The sequence below is a fragment of the Anoplopoma fimbria genome, chromosome 5 (assembly GCF_027596085.1).
Source record: "Anoplopoma fimbria isolate UVic2021 breed Golden Eagle Sablefish chromosome 5, Afim_UVic_2022, whole genome shotgun sequence".
Taxonomy (NCBI): domain Eukaryota; kingdom Metazoa; phylum Chordata; class Actinopteri; order Perciformes; family Anoplopomatidae; genus Anoplopoma; species Anoplopoma fimbria.
Window position 1 is genome coordinate 17,549,578 of NC_072453.1, and position 12,806 is coordinate 17,562,383.

The window sequence follows — 12,806 nt, forward strand, 5'->3', positions numbered from 1 at the left end:
TATGGGAAGGCATGCTGTAGCTCGATGGAGACACAGATGGGCGGGAAATGAAAGCAAAAGAAGACTGTACGGAGTGAGAATGATGGAGGGCCGATGAGTGCAGGAGGTATGATGGGGAAAAAAGAGAGAATGATGCACACTGAGGGAGATGAAACGAGGATAAAGGAGGTGACTTTAATTGGACGTATCGATTTGATAAATCAGAGTGAGAAGGTTACATATATCTGCCCCTCCCCCACCGGTTTCTTTCACTATAAAACATTCAGCCTAATGGATCTGAGTCCATTCATTATTAACCATCTGGACAGGCTCCCTGTGCGTCCGGTCAAAGACTGACCACTGCTCACAGAACAGATGGGGACACTGAGGCGGGCAGTACTGGACAGGATTACAACCCTTAAGCATCAACTCACACATATACACACACTTACACACTCACCTCAGATGACAGCATGTGTCTTTTGAGGTGAAAATAAGTGGGACTGTTTCTCATGGTTGTATGAAGAGAGCTGGAGACAGCGTGGAGGCGAGGCCCTGTTCATTCCAGGCTGCAACCTATTTTTCTGCAGAGTGAAGCCGATGCAGAAGTGTCTTAAAACTTGTATTCTCTCTACTGACCAGCAGGGGGCGACTCATCCGTCTGCAAGAGGAAGTCTGATTGTATGGAAGTCTATGAGAAAATGACTCTACTTCTCTCTTGATTTATTCCCTCAGTAAACATTGTAAACATGAGTTTATGGTCTCAATCTCTAGTTTCAAGTCTTCTTCAATACAGCATGATGTTCATTTAGTAAATTAAGGTCACATTTAGAGTAAATTCCAAATATGGTAACGTCCATTCATATGTTGCAAAGAAACAACAACATGTGGACGGACAGTAATCCAAGATGGCGTCTAAATCGCCGAAATTTACGGCTACAAAACTTCAGTCCAAGTCATTTTTTAAAGTCACAGTGCTTTAATAACTTAAAATTGTTTTATTCTTCATTTTTTTGTAGCAGGTCAGAGCTTCTAACTCTCACAAAGTAACATGCATCTCTTGAATTTTTACTTAACTTTATGACATGTTTTTTTATTTTCTTTATTATGCTCCATGCATCCATATCTCCTTTGACTTTGCCAAAACAAGCGTTCACCAGCAGCAGCTTGATTTTCTGTGTCTGTCTGTCTCTGCAGGTGGCTCACCTACCTGCTGCTCCTCATCCTGGACCTGATCATCTGCCTGCTGGCCTGTCTGGGGCTGGCCAAGCAGTCTCGCTGGCTGCTCACCACGTGAGTCTAATACGCCCTGTAAAACTGAGCTATTTACAGAGTTTTTTATGTTTACAAAAAGAAAAGAGGCTATGCTTTGGTTTTATGAGTGGAGAGGAAAGAGCTATGATAGATAAGAGAAGGAGTGGATTGGGAGAAAAGCTGGCTTCAGTAAATCACAACTAACTGGGAAACATTCATTTAGGTTTATTCACATTTGTGTGCAACAGCTGCTACGAATCCCATCTTTCCAGATGTTACAACATGACACTGAAAAAGCCCATTGTATAATGCTCAGATCTCCAAACACTAGATTATTCCTTGTACATTGTCTTTGCTTAAACCAGACCAAACTTATATTTTCTTCTAGTCACTCTCAGATGTCATTACTTAACTTCATATGAATACAAAAAGAAAAAGTGGATCTTAAAGGCTGACAGTTTTAAATAGGAGTTCTCATCCACATCTTGTTATCCTGATGATCATTTTTATATTTGAGTGCCAAATAATCAATACTGTGCTTCACATTAATCTTCTGTACCGAAATGATGTATTTTTACAAAGAATGAGATGAGTCAGTATGAGTTGGAGTAGACGGAGGAAGCTGGAGTCGCTTCTCCTCTCGTGGGAAACCGGATCATGTCGCTGTACAAACACCGCCCTGCGAGCCCCGTTTTGTATTTCACCATTTGCCTCTCAGCGTTGCTACAGTAGGTCGGACTTGCTCGGAGTGTTGCCGCGTCGATAGCTTCGCTCGACAAATTGAAGAGAGGCGGGAGCGAGAGCCATTTGATGTTATCAACAATACAACTTCCTGTAGATTGTTGTTCCAGTTTAACGCTTGACCTGCTTTAAATGGCCTCTGACATGAATTACATCCGCTGACAGACGCACCATACTGCATCTCCTGACCCTCGCATGGCACGTCATTCATTATGAAGCACTGTATTTTTAGAGCTTTTTTTTTTTCAGATTAATATTTTATTGATTTTACCTTTTCATGAGTGACAAGAAAGAGAACTAAAAGCACACGCAAGGTTTATTAAAACATAGCCAAACATAATATAAGAAAAATGTAAACATCACAATGTCCTCAACATAGAAAACAATATATTTTGTGTTTTTTTGAGAAGGCAGGAAGCGCTGAGAATACATTGACATGAAAACAGGATGTTGATATGACAGAATTTTGATATAAATAACACTCCCACACATCATAATGCATGTTATGCTCACAAGCGATTTTGCACTGTTCTGCATGTACAGTATATTTATATCCCATGCAGTGCCTCTGCTTTCCTTTAATCTCCTTTCAATATCCATAGCTTAATTGTATCCATCTCCACTGGAATGAGATTCATCTTATTTTTCTCGCTGTAAAGGAGCTTTTCACAGGGCGTGAAATCCGTCCGGGCGTCGTTCTGTCCTTCTCAATGAGTCAGTTTAGGGTGTGAGCCGCACTAAACTTGCCCTACCAGCTTCCAACCCAACCCCCTAACTTCACTCTCCCAGCCTCTTTGCACACACACACGAGATGAGTCAGTGTCAAGAGTGTCTTCCCTCCCAAGGCATGCTCTCTCTTCCAGTAGAGCGGAAGTGGTTGGAGGCTTTCGGGAGCAGATTACACTCAAGGGAGGCCTGCCGACTCTTCCTGGTGCTTCTAACTGGCTGACTCGGTGTTAGCATGACACACAGTTACAGCTCAGAAAAGAAGATACTCCCACATGTGAGGGAGGAGGACACATCCGTAAACCTCACTGTCAGCAGTTTGTCTCTGGATTTCTTTTGGGTTTCTGCATGTAGCTGTTGAATTTTTCAATTTAGGCACTGCAAACAAATTTCCATTTGCCTCCAGTTCAGTGGAGTGGTGGCACCTGAGAACATAACACAGCTTGTATTGGGTGAAGTGAACCTTAAAATGTCATGATGTAAATACATCTTAAGACTATTTCCGAGCTTAATGTCATAGATTTGCAAGATTGCGTGTGCACCTTGTGCACAAGAAAATAAAGGAGGCAACAAACTTACTTCCCTGGATGACATATCATTTGAGCATGGACGTACAGCAAGAAGAACTGTCATTTAAGCTGAGCTGAATAATAATGAAACACAATCGAAGCATTGGTAAGACAGGGGAAGAAAAAAAAAACCCCATTATTTACTGCCTGAAGGAAGGAAATGGGTATAGAAGCTCTGTGAATAAAGCTATATACAGTTTCACACAGGAAGTTCAGGAAATGTCAAATGTCCAAAGCACAACGGCACACTTTATCATTGTTTAGCCTCTTTTGCCTCTTTTTGTGTATTTTAGTCATTACTCTATGGTTTTATGTCTCTTTGTAGTTATGTTCCACATCTCTGTAGTTTTGTCTTGTAGACATTTTGTGTCTTTGTTGTCATTTTGACTTTCTTTGTAGTTGCTTTTTGTCTTTTTGTGGTTGTTTTTCCCATTTTTATATCTGTTTTGAGTCTCTTTGTGTCTCTTTGTAGTCGTTTATGTTTCTGTGTGTCTCTTTGGAGTCGTTTTATGTTTCTAAATGTGAATTTTGAGGCTCCTCCTGCTTGGTATGTGTCTCTTCAAGTGTCATTTTGTAGGTGGCCCCTTGACACTTTGGGCCCCTGGGCCTCAGATCGAGTTGTGAATCCAGGTCAAAGCAGGTTGTTAATTTGAAAAACACAAAAACTAAAAATGCTGCTCTTCAAATTTTGAAGATGTTGCACAAACCTCTACAGTGATTTCACAAATATACAATTACCTCTAGTATACATCTCATATAGTCAATTTATGGTTAAACACTTCAGGTGCCAAACACTCATCAGTTCAGTCCATGTAATCAGTGTCATCTCGAATTCTGCACATCAAAATCACGATCAGTGAGACAGTTTGTTCATGACACTTTAACACAATATACTGAGGTGAGATGACAATCACAAGGCTGAGGCCAAAATTAGAACTTGAGAGAACTTGTGATTATAATGTTGGGCTAATTGCCGTTGGCAGCTTGTTCCCAGTATATCTCCTCCATCTCTGCTTTCAGGGTCACCTTTCTTTCGTTTTGCTCGGTCTTAATTGACACATTTAATGATGGTGAATAGAGAAATGACATCCTTGTTTCCTTGTGTAGACTGGACATAACAGTTTAGAGAAGAAAACGTTTTTTAATGCCTCCACGGTGCATTATGTTTTTGGGTTGTCCGTACGTACGCCGTCCCATTCTCGTTAACACGATATCTCAGGATTTGTCTATTTGGACTCAAGGATGAACTGATTCAAATTTGGTGTTCAAAGGTCACTATGACCTCACAAAATATGTTTTGGGCATGATTAAGAAGTCATATGACAAATGTCTAAGAGTGTTAAAATTATAAACTGTTGACATTTTGGACGGACATGGCTGTAAACTACAACATGACTGTCTGACGGAGGCATACGACCACAAAGGCGTTTTTTCTCTGTTCAGTTAAGAAGAAAATGCTCTTCCCACACTGATTTAATTCACAGTGACTTGACCTCATCCTTAGTGAGTGCGTTTCCTACCATCATCTGCCCTGCTCATTTGCTTCTGTGAATATTTAATGTGATGTGCTTTGCGTCAGTTGCGCCAGTTTCCTGTTCTTCTATGTTCTCAGTGAATCCCCTTTAGCCCACCAGAGCACAAAACTGAATGCAGCTTGGTTTCTGCCGACATGGAAGAGGCAATCAGCGGGCATTTCTCCCCTTTTGCCCTGACAGCAACTGTCATTGTTCAAAGAAGCTCCCACAATCCAGTACCATACACCCTTCAACAATAAACTGTCAAATAGGCATAGCCTGCCAGATACATAGGCAAGTTTTATTTCAAAGACTTTGGAAGCCTGATAAAGTGAAAGGAGAGAAGTCAGAAATAAAACATTTAATATTGTTCTACAGACTTCGGATTTATCTTGTAGGGTTCTAACATATTCGATCAGGTTTTGGAACCACTGCCATAGACATGCAGTTTGAACATGCATCAAACAAGTATAATATGCACAAAATGGGTGCAAACAAGGCACATAAACATTCAGGGCACTTGTGTATTGGTTTCAAAAAACATACTTTCCATGTCTCTGTATGCATAAGCAGACATTACTGCAGTAAACCACGTTGAACCAGTCAGACAGTTGAGCAACCTTTGCATCCCTCCTGCTTCTCCATTTTTTTTAAATCAAGATTATGTTGCTCATGTGACGCCTCGCTCTCCTTCCCATCTATTCCCTTGTTAAGTGTCAGGGCTCGGTATCGGAGAGGAGGAGGGAGACAGACTACAAGAGTGAAAAACTGATAAAGAGGGAGGCAGAGAAAAGATAGGGGGGAGGCAGGGGGGAGGGAATAGAGAGTGTAAATAAATGGGAAATAAAAGATAAAGGAAGAGGGAGAACAGAAGAGGTGGCTTGTAAATTCAGTGGTGGGAGCTCAGTATCTTTCTCAGCACATTGAATTGGATTAGCCCGAGTGTTTGAAAATGAGTGGGTTCTGGACATTCATACACAAATTATATTAAATCGCAGGTGGCATGCTGAAAGGGGAATATCTGGAGAGTGCAACAGTGGTGAAATTGACAGGAGTTTATCGGATTAATTCACATAACAAAAGCTCATCTGGGACCAGTGTTCATCTTGAACGGGTATTGATCTTCTTCTGTGGTGTTTAATACACAAAAACAGACCCATCACTGCTCCCCTGTATTCAGAAACACTAACCAAAACCCTCTTATCTCTCTCCATTTAACGTCACATGTCTCTGATGTCATTTTTCGGATACTGTGAGGAGCCCACGGTAAAACAAAACCACATGTTTACGTCCTCATGGGGTGCAGGGAGGAGTCAGCCTCCCAGGGGAACGTAATCCACTGCAGGCCAGCAGACCGGATACGCCTTACGTACATGAAGCCACAGATGTATGTTGAGGCTGCAGAATCAACCCCCGCAGAAAAAAAAAACTTAACCTTTGACTTATTCTTATGATGACAGGACAATGAGATCACCACTCCTGGTCCTCTGGGCTCACGCTGTTTCCTTTCAATAACAGAAACCATTATGAAAATAGCTCCATTTTCACTGAACTCCCCATGGACGCTGATAACTATGTGAACTCTGCAAAATTCCACTTTTTTTCTTTTAGTTTCCAGATTGTCCGTGCATTTAGTCATTGTGTTGTTTCTTCCTAATGCCTTTGAACTCGTATTTGTGCGAGCTGATTCGTTCTTCAGTGGCTTGTACGAGTGATTTAGGAGAACTTGACCTGTAACCTTATATAGTACCTATGAGGTGGTAATTAAGCTAATTTACAACTCATTCACGCACAGCCAGCATTCATCATGCTTTACGCTGGTCATTTACACAGTTATCTGAAGCGTTCGCTTAATCTGATGAGGCGCCCTCCTACGAGCCAACCCTACAAAAAAGTATACGGAAAATGTTCTCTAATGAAGTTCATTGAAAAAGCTTTAAAAAAAACAACGCACAATTTACTACCTGATCAATACCGATCAAATGCACCGAACAGGTTCACACAAAGTGTAGTTTTACCATCTGAAATGATAGATACTTTTATGATTGTTTAGAGCAAAATATAGCTAAAAGAGAATGGACTTACATTCAGTAGTTGGACACAATCCCGTCACATGAATGCTCCTTATCTGTAAATAAGCATCTGTTTGCTAACAAGTCCTGCATATGAACTTTAAAGATGATGACAAGTCAGTGTTGTGTTTGTGTCTTGGTTCTGCTGCCACAAATTGGACAAAAAATCAATTATTGCAGTTTTAAATGACAAACATGAAGTACTCTCCCAAGTTTTATAATGATGCGATTTATGAAAGAAATACTGCACACAACAGTAATCAGTACCAATTACTATAAAAAACTTCCTGGAACAAGCAATTCAAATCATTAATTATTGTGTTTTAATTGGACAAATGACCGTCTTTACTTCACTTGGATAATGTCCTGGTTGTCGAGGCTTCAATTTAAATGCGCTCAGTGATTATTTTAGCGAGCTGCATCGTGACCCTGCTGTTGCTTTGTGTCCCTGCAGGATGATGGTGTTCGGGGTGCTGACGCTGGTCCTGAGCTGGACTTCTCTGGGAGCTGACCTGGCCACTGCTGTGGTGAGCTGCTTCCCTTCTTCACCTCTGACTCAACGCACTTACCCTAATATGAACTAGCCTAAACTGGTCTGCAATCAATCCTTGTCGAGCCTGACTGTGATGATAAATTGCTTTAACTACGCGCACATTGCACTTGAGAAAAATGTGTTTTAATGTGTCGGGGGTGAAGGAGGAGAGATGCTTATACACTGCTGCGTCTGCTTATGTGCATGTACCTGCATGTGTATATGGATCCATTTAAAATATCTGCAGTGTGTCATTGCAAAAAGGATGGGAAACAATTGTCAGATTGATTACATCACAACAACTTGTTTCCTCCGACGCTCTCAGAGATTACCAAACAAATGATGCAGCTGCAGTTTTTTGCATTTGCATCAAGCCTTTTCAATCAAAATGTTGCATATAATAGGGTCTTTCTAGCCTTAATTGTTTAGTTAAACCTTCTCAGTAAAATGCTTGTGACTCAGTGTTGTTTAAAAGTGTCTTCTCACTGCCTAATTTTCTTTCTGTCACCTCGTATGCTTCTGATCTCTGCTGTCAAACAGCAAACTGCAAAATCCCAAACACAAACCTCGTCGGCATCATTATACAAGGCTGAATAACTTGATTCAAAGTCAAGGATTATGACAACAGGAATCCAATCGTGGCTTTTAAAGCCTATCATGCTGAATATGTAATTCATTTCAGGGTTTTGCTTCATTATCGTCCCCAAATGACAACGACCTAGAGGGCAAGAGTTAGAGCGATGCATAAACACACAGAGATACATTTGAAAGAATATCGTATGGATGAGCACTGGTGCTTGACTCACCTGCCTCGGGCAAGTGTGCTATTTTATTTTTTTTAGGTTTGTTGTGGATGTTGTGTTTTGACTCGGGGCCGTATAGGATTTAACAAGAGTGAATTTAAGTTTGAGATAATGAGCACTGGGTGGAAAGCAGCAGGAGGTGAGATCAGTTGCAACAAATTAGTCCCTGGTTCAACTCCCTTTGTTCATCCGTATCCTTTAGTCTACGCTCCCTGTGGTCAATGTTTGAGATCCTGGTGATTCCAGTGCTATGAAACCAAGACAGTCCGATATCCTGCAAGTATGTATTGCTCAACAGGCTGCACAATTCACAACTACCAAAAACCTTTCTCTGGGTAACATGAATATCACGGCAAATGTCATTGCAATCCAGCCATTAGTAACATACTATAAAAACAGCATCCTATAGAGTTCTGCAGGAATGAGTCCTATAACCTGGAAATGAGTATCGCTGCACATCCATTTCCTTTTGTTTTGAAGTTAAAAGCTTTTTCAAATGAGTTGTATTTAGATGCCTGAAACAAGGTCTGTTGTTAGTATAAGCTTGAGAGCTTTTCCCATTTTGTTCTACGAAATAAAATAAGTCAGTAAATACCCCTCTTTTGAATTTTGGATCTTTTACATTTCTTTAAAGAGGAGTTTGCAAACAAACGGCTAAATGAGACTACGAAAGGTCATCGCCTTTACAGCCTCGTGGTGTTTACACCCACACTCATGTTTGTGCAGTAGTATTTGTGAAGACTTTCTTGCCGAACAAAACTTGCAAGTAGTGTTTTTGTTTGCCACAGAGCTTATTTCCTGAAATAATCTAAAATCCAAAGGAAAAACGCCATTGGCTTTTTTTTTTTTTTTTTTTTCAAGGTAACCAGTGCAATGCTAACTTCCTGGGTCAGCCTTCAAAAATGCAGCCCTCTATTGTTTCATGGTTAACCTGGTCGTTAGATAAAAGTGAACAAATGGGAGTTGTTGCCCTGTAGGAAGCAGAAGAGGAAACGTCAGATAACCATCCATGAACATCTACAGACATCTTTTTCCAGACCAAAGTGTTTGTCAAGCAGAAATTGACCTAGCTTGATCGAAAATGCTCAGGGGGCCATCTAAATAATTGTAAATGATCATTGGGGGACCATAAATGTCCAAAGCAATTTTCATACCAATCCGACTTGAAGTTATCGAGATATTTAACTCTCGTCTTATGTTGTGGACAGAAATCATTCTTACATCTTGTCCCTCACAGTGTGTGTCACAAATTCTTGACATTTAAGTCGGCCGGTTATGTAACCCGTCTGTTTTTTGGCGTTTCGTCTGAGGCTGACCCTGACTGGACTGGACGATCGATGTCCACTGGGCTTTTTCTCTGCTTTGAGAGCAAAACACCTCGGCTCAAAAAGCCCTCATAGTTGCTAAAGCGTCGATACAAACAGCTGTGCAAAAAAGCAATTACATGAGCAATCTACAGTGGCTCCATCAGTGGCTCCATCAGTGGCTCCATCATCGGGCGTCATGTCTTTGAGAGAATAATTGTGTGATGCATAAATGTGGGTTCTCTATTTTGTGTTAATGTGAGAGGTACGGACATGTGTATGTGTGTTGGTTTGTCTAGATAGAGTGTGTGCAACCTGCCTGCATGAAGGTTATACAGACAGTGTGTGTGTGTGTGTGTGTGTGTGTGTGTGTGTGTGTGTGTGTGTGTGTGTGTGTGTGTGTGTGTGTGTGTGTGTGTGTGTGGATGTTCTGCTCTGTGACTCAGCACAGTCTGCACTGCTCTGAATACAAATGACACCTTTTTTTTTCCATATACATAATACTCTGTAGGGCTGTCAATTGTTTAATAATTTAGTCTCTAAAATTAGGAAAACTTTCAAGGTGATGGTTTCAAAAAGCTTTTTTTGTCCGACCTATAGTCAAAAAACTCGAGAGAAAAGAAGCAAATCCTCACATTGCATGCAGTTAATTAAATGCAATTAATTCTTGACAAATGAATAATTGTTAATGGACTAACTGTGTAAGAAAACCTAAATCTAATGTGAATCATTTTGGAAGATTTTGCTTTAACTTATGACATGTATGATTATATTTCAAAATTTTCAGTCATGGTTAAACAACGCAGCAACATCGGGTTCTGAAAAGTGCCAATGCTGAAGTGTCTTAAAGCTGCATTCTCTCTCCTGTCCACCAGGGGGCGACTCCTCTGGTTGTATAGAAGTCTATGAGAAAATGACTCTACTTCTCTCTTGATTTATTCCCTCAGTAAACATTGTAAACATGAGTTTATGGTCTCAATCTCTAGTTTCAAGTCTTCTTCAATACAGCATGATGTTCATTTAGTAAATGATGATCACATTTAGAGTAAAATAGAACATAAAGCGGTGTATGCTTTGGGGCGGGGCTGCCTTGTGATTGACAGGTCTTTACCACAACGTAAACGGCATCTCAATGTCACTCTTTGCACCCTTTTTGGGTTTTTTTGGGAGCTGCAGACTGTAGTCAACACTGGACAGGTCATCAGTCCATCTCGGGGCTAAAATGAATTGACATTAATGCCTATGTGCAACTCACCGGTGGCCACTTAGCCATCAAATGGCCCCAAACACAATACTGAAAATCACAGCAGGTCTTTCTTTCTCCTCCACCCTGGCTCAGAGTTAAACACAGAGAACGTACTTTGCCGCTGCAGCCAGACTACCGTGTCCCCCTTTAAACGAGAACGAGTGTTGCTGCTGCGTTTTAATGATGTCGGACAACCAACACGTCCACAGGAAACCTGCATGCCGGTGTGGCGTGTTGGTGCGTGGACGGTGCCTTTGTTTGTCTTTCTGAGGATCTTCTTGTGAGGCTACAGTCTGTGATCACAGGTGTGCATGTCAGATGTTTGTGTGCTTGACTGACTTACGATGTTTGTGTGTGTGCATGGGGATCTTTAAATAATGTGTGTGTGTGTGTGTAGGCTGCAGTTAGATTTGTGCATTATGCATCAATGCATAATAAATACACCCCTTCGCAGAACTCTTGGTTACAGACGGCGGGTATTCAGATCATTCTCAGAGAATCACTGGTTTTCCTTCAGGAATTTAAACAATCTTGCTCCTAAATTGCGGCGCTCCTTTTTCCTTTTTTCTCCACTATTTCTAACAAACTAGCTTCGAGTTTGCTGAAGAACTCCCCCCAGAGAAGGTTAAGCTACACGCAGTGTGTTTGACCCGAGCCCCAGGGACATTTAACATTCAGACAGCGCCGTTCGGAGGAGACCACCGCTCCTCACTTTTGTTGTGTTGCCAAGGCAGGTCTTCTTGTTAGCACTGTGAGGTGGAGTGAAAGAGCTTGTGAGTGACAGAATTGAAAAGTATTCCTTTCTAGACATGTTAAAGTGGATTATAAGATATTCTTTATTTCCTGATAAGAATGAAGTCAAAAAGACTTTCATGAACCATTAATGTCAGGTAGAGTATTTGGCCCTCTTCTCTAAAAAGATCTTCATGAATTTTATATTTTATAACCTCCTTATTTCAATAATCACTCCTTCTTTTTAGCTGTTTTCTGCTCGCTGCTCTCACACGTCTCCTGTTTGTATTTCAGGGCACAAGTGATTTCTGCGTTTCTCCTGACAAGTTCGTCATGAGCCAGACAAAGGGCGTCATCGGCTCCGGTGAGTTTCACTGGGAATCATGTTGCTTTAATGGAGAGCAATACATCTATGGCTGTGACACTAACTGTACTTAAAAAAAGACTGATGATTTGTTTGTGTTTTTTCCACAGATATTGTTCATTACTACCTTTACTGCAACCAGACTCTCTCCAACCCCTTCCAGCAGGTAGGAAAGGCTTTGCTGAGGATTTACAGGTCATAGATGTCGACATGTTTAGGTTCAAACTGCTTCATTTAGTTGAAAAATGTAACATTTTGTACACGTCTATTAGCAAGGCCTGTAGCTAACACTGTAGTCACGTCATTAGTATTACATTTGTAACATTCTACGATTAAAAGCATAAACAGAGGGTATTTACAGGCCGATTGCAGTATGTTTAGACTCAAATGTGGCTTTTTTTATGCTAACAAAATAATCACACAAAGAGCGAGCGATGGGTACCGGTATCTGAGTCTTGCTGGATTCAAATGTGGCCTTAAGTTAGAAACGTGTCCTGATTTTAATAAAGCAGTATCTGATTAAAACACATAAAGAGGCCTAAGAATCTGACCAATAACAGAATACTTAATTTTGAGGGATTTCAGTCAGTACTCCAAACACTATTAATGTATTAAGGTCCAATAACCAGATCTAGCAGTATAAAGAAAGGATATTGACTAACCTTTATTTGGGATTTTCTTTTAGTTATATCAGTATAAAATCATATAAATGAACAGTTGACTGATTAAATAATATATGAAAAATCTAAATCATTAAGGGGGTATTTGCTACAATCTGGAATGTATGTTAATGTGGGGCAGGACCTCACTTCAAATTTAAATGTAATCATTTCTATTGCTGATGAAGAGGCGGTTTTATGTAACCTAGAAGTTTCAAAACTTTTAACATAAATGTCCAAACAGATTTTGACCGATTCACTAAACCAGTGCTGGATGAGGAGTTCATTTGTTCTGCAACTCGAGCTCTTTC

The 12,806-nt window shown here is 40.6% G+C and overlaps 1 protein-coding gene across 1 annotated transcript in view; it reads left to right on the forward strand.

The window, feature by feature from the left end:
• ttyh2 (tweety family member 2) overlaps positions 1–12,806 on the forward strand; it is a 56,517-nt gene that overhangs the window by 34,717 nt on the left and 8,994 nt on the right. The window contains exons 5-8 of the mRNA XM_054598753.1: positions 1,177–1,272; positions 7,310–7,382; positions 11,767–11,836; positions 11,947–12,002. Coding sequence (XP_054454728.1) covers positions 1,177–1,272; positions 7,310–7,382; positions 11,767–11,836; positions 11,947–12,002 — 295 coding nt within the window. The remainder of the gene's footprint in view (positions 1–1,176; positions 1,273–7,309; positions 7,383–11,766; positions 11,837–11,946; positions 12,003–12,806) is intronic.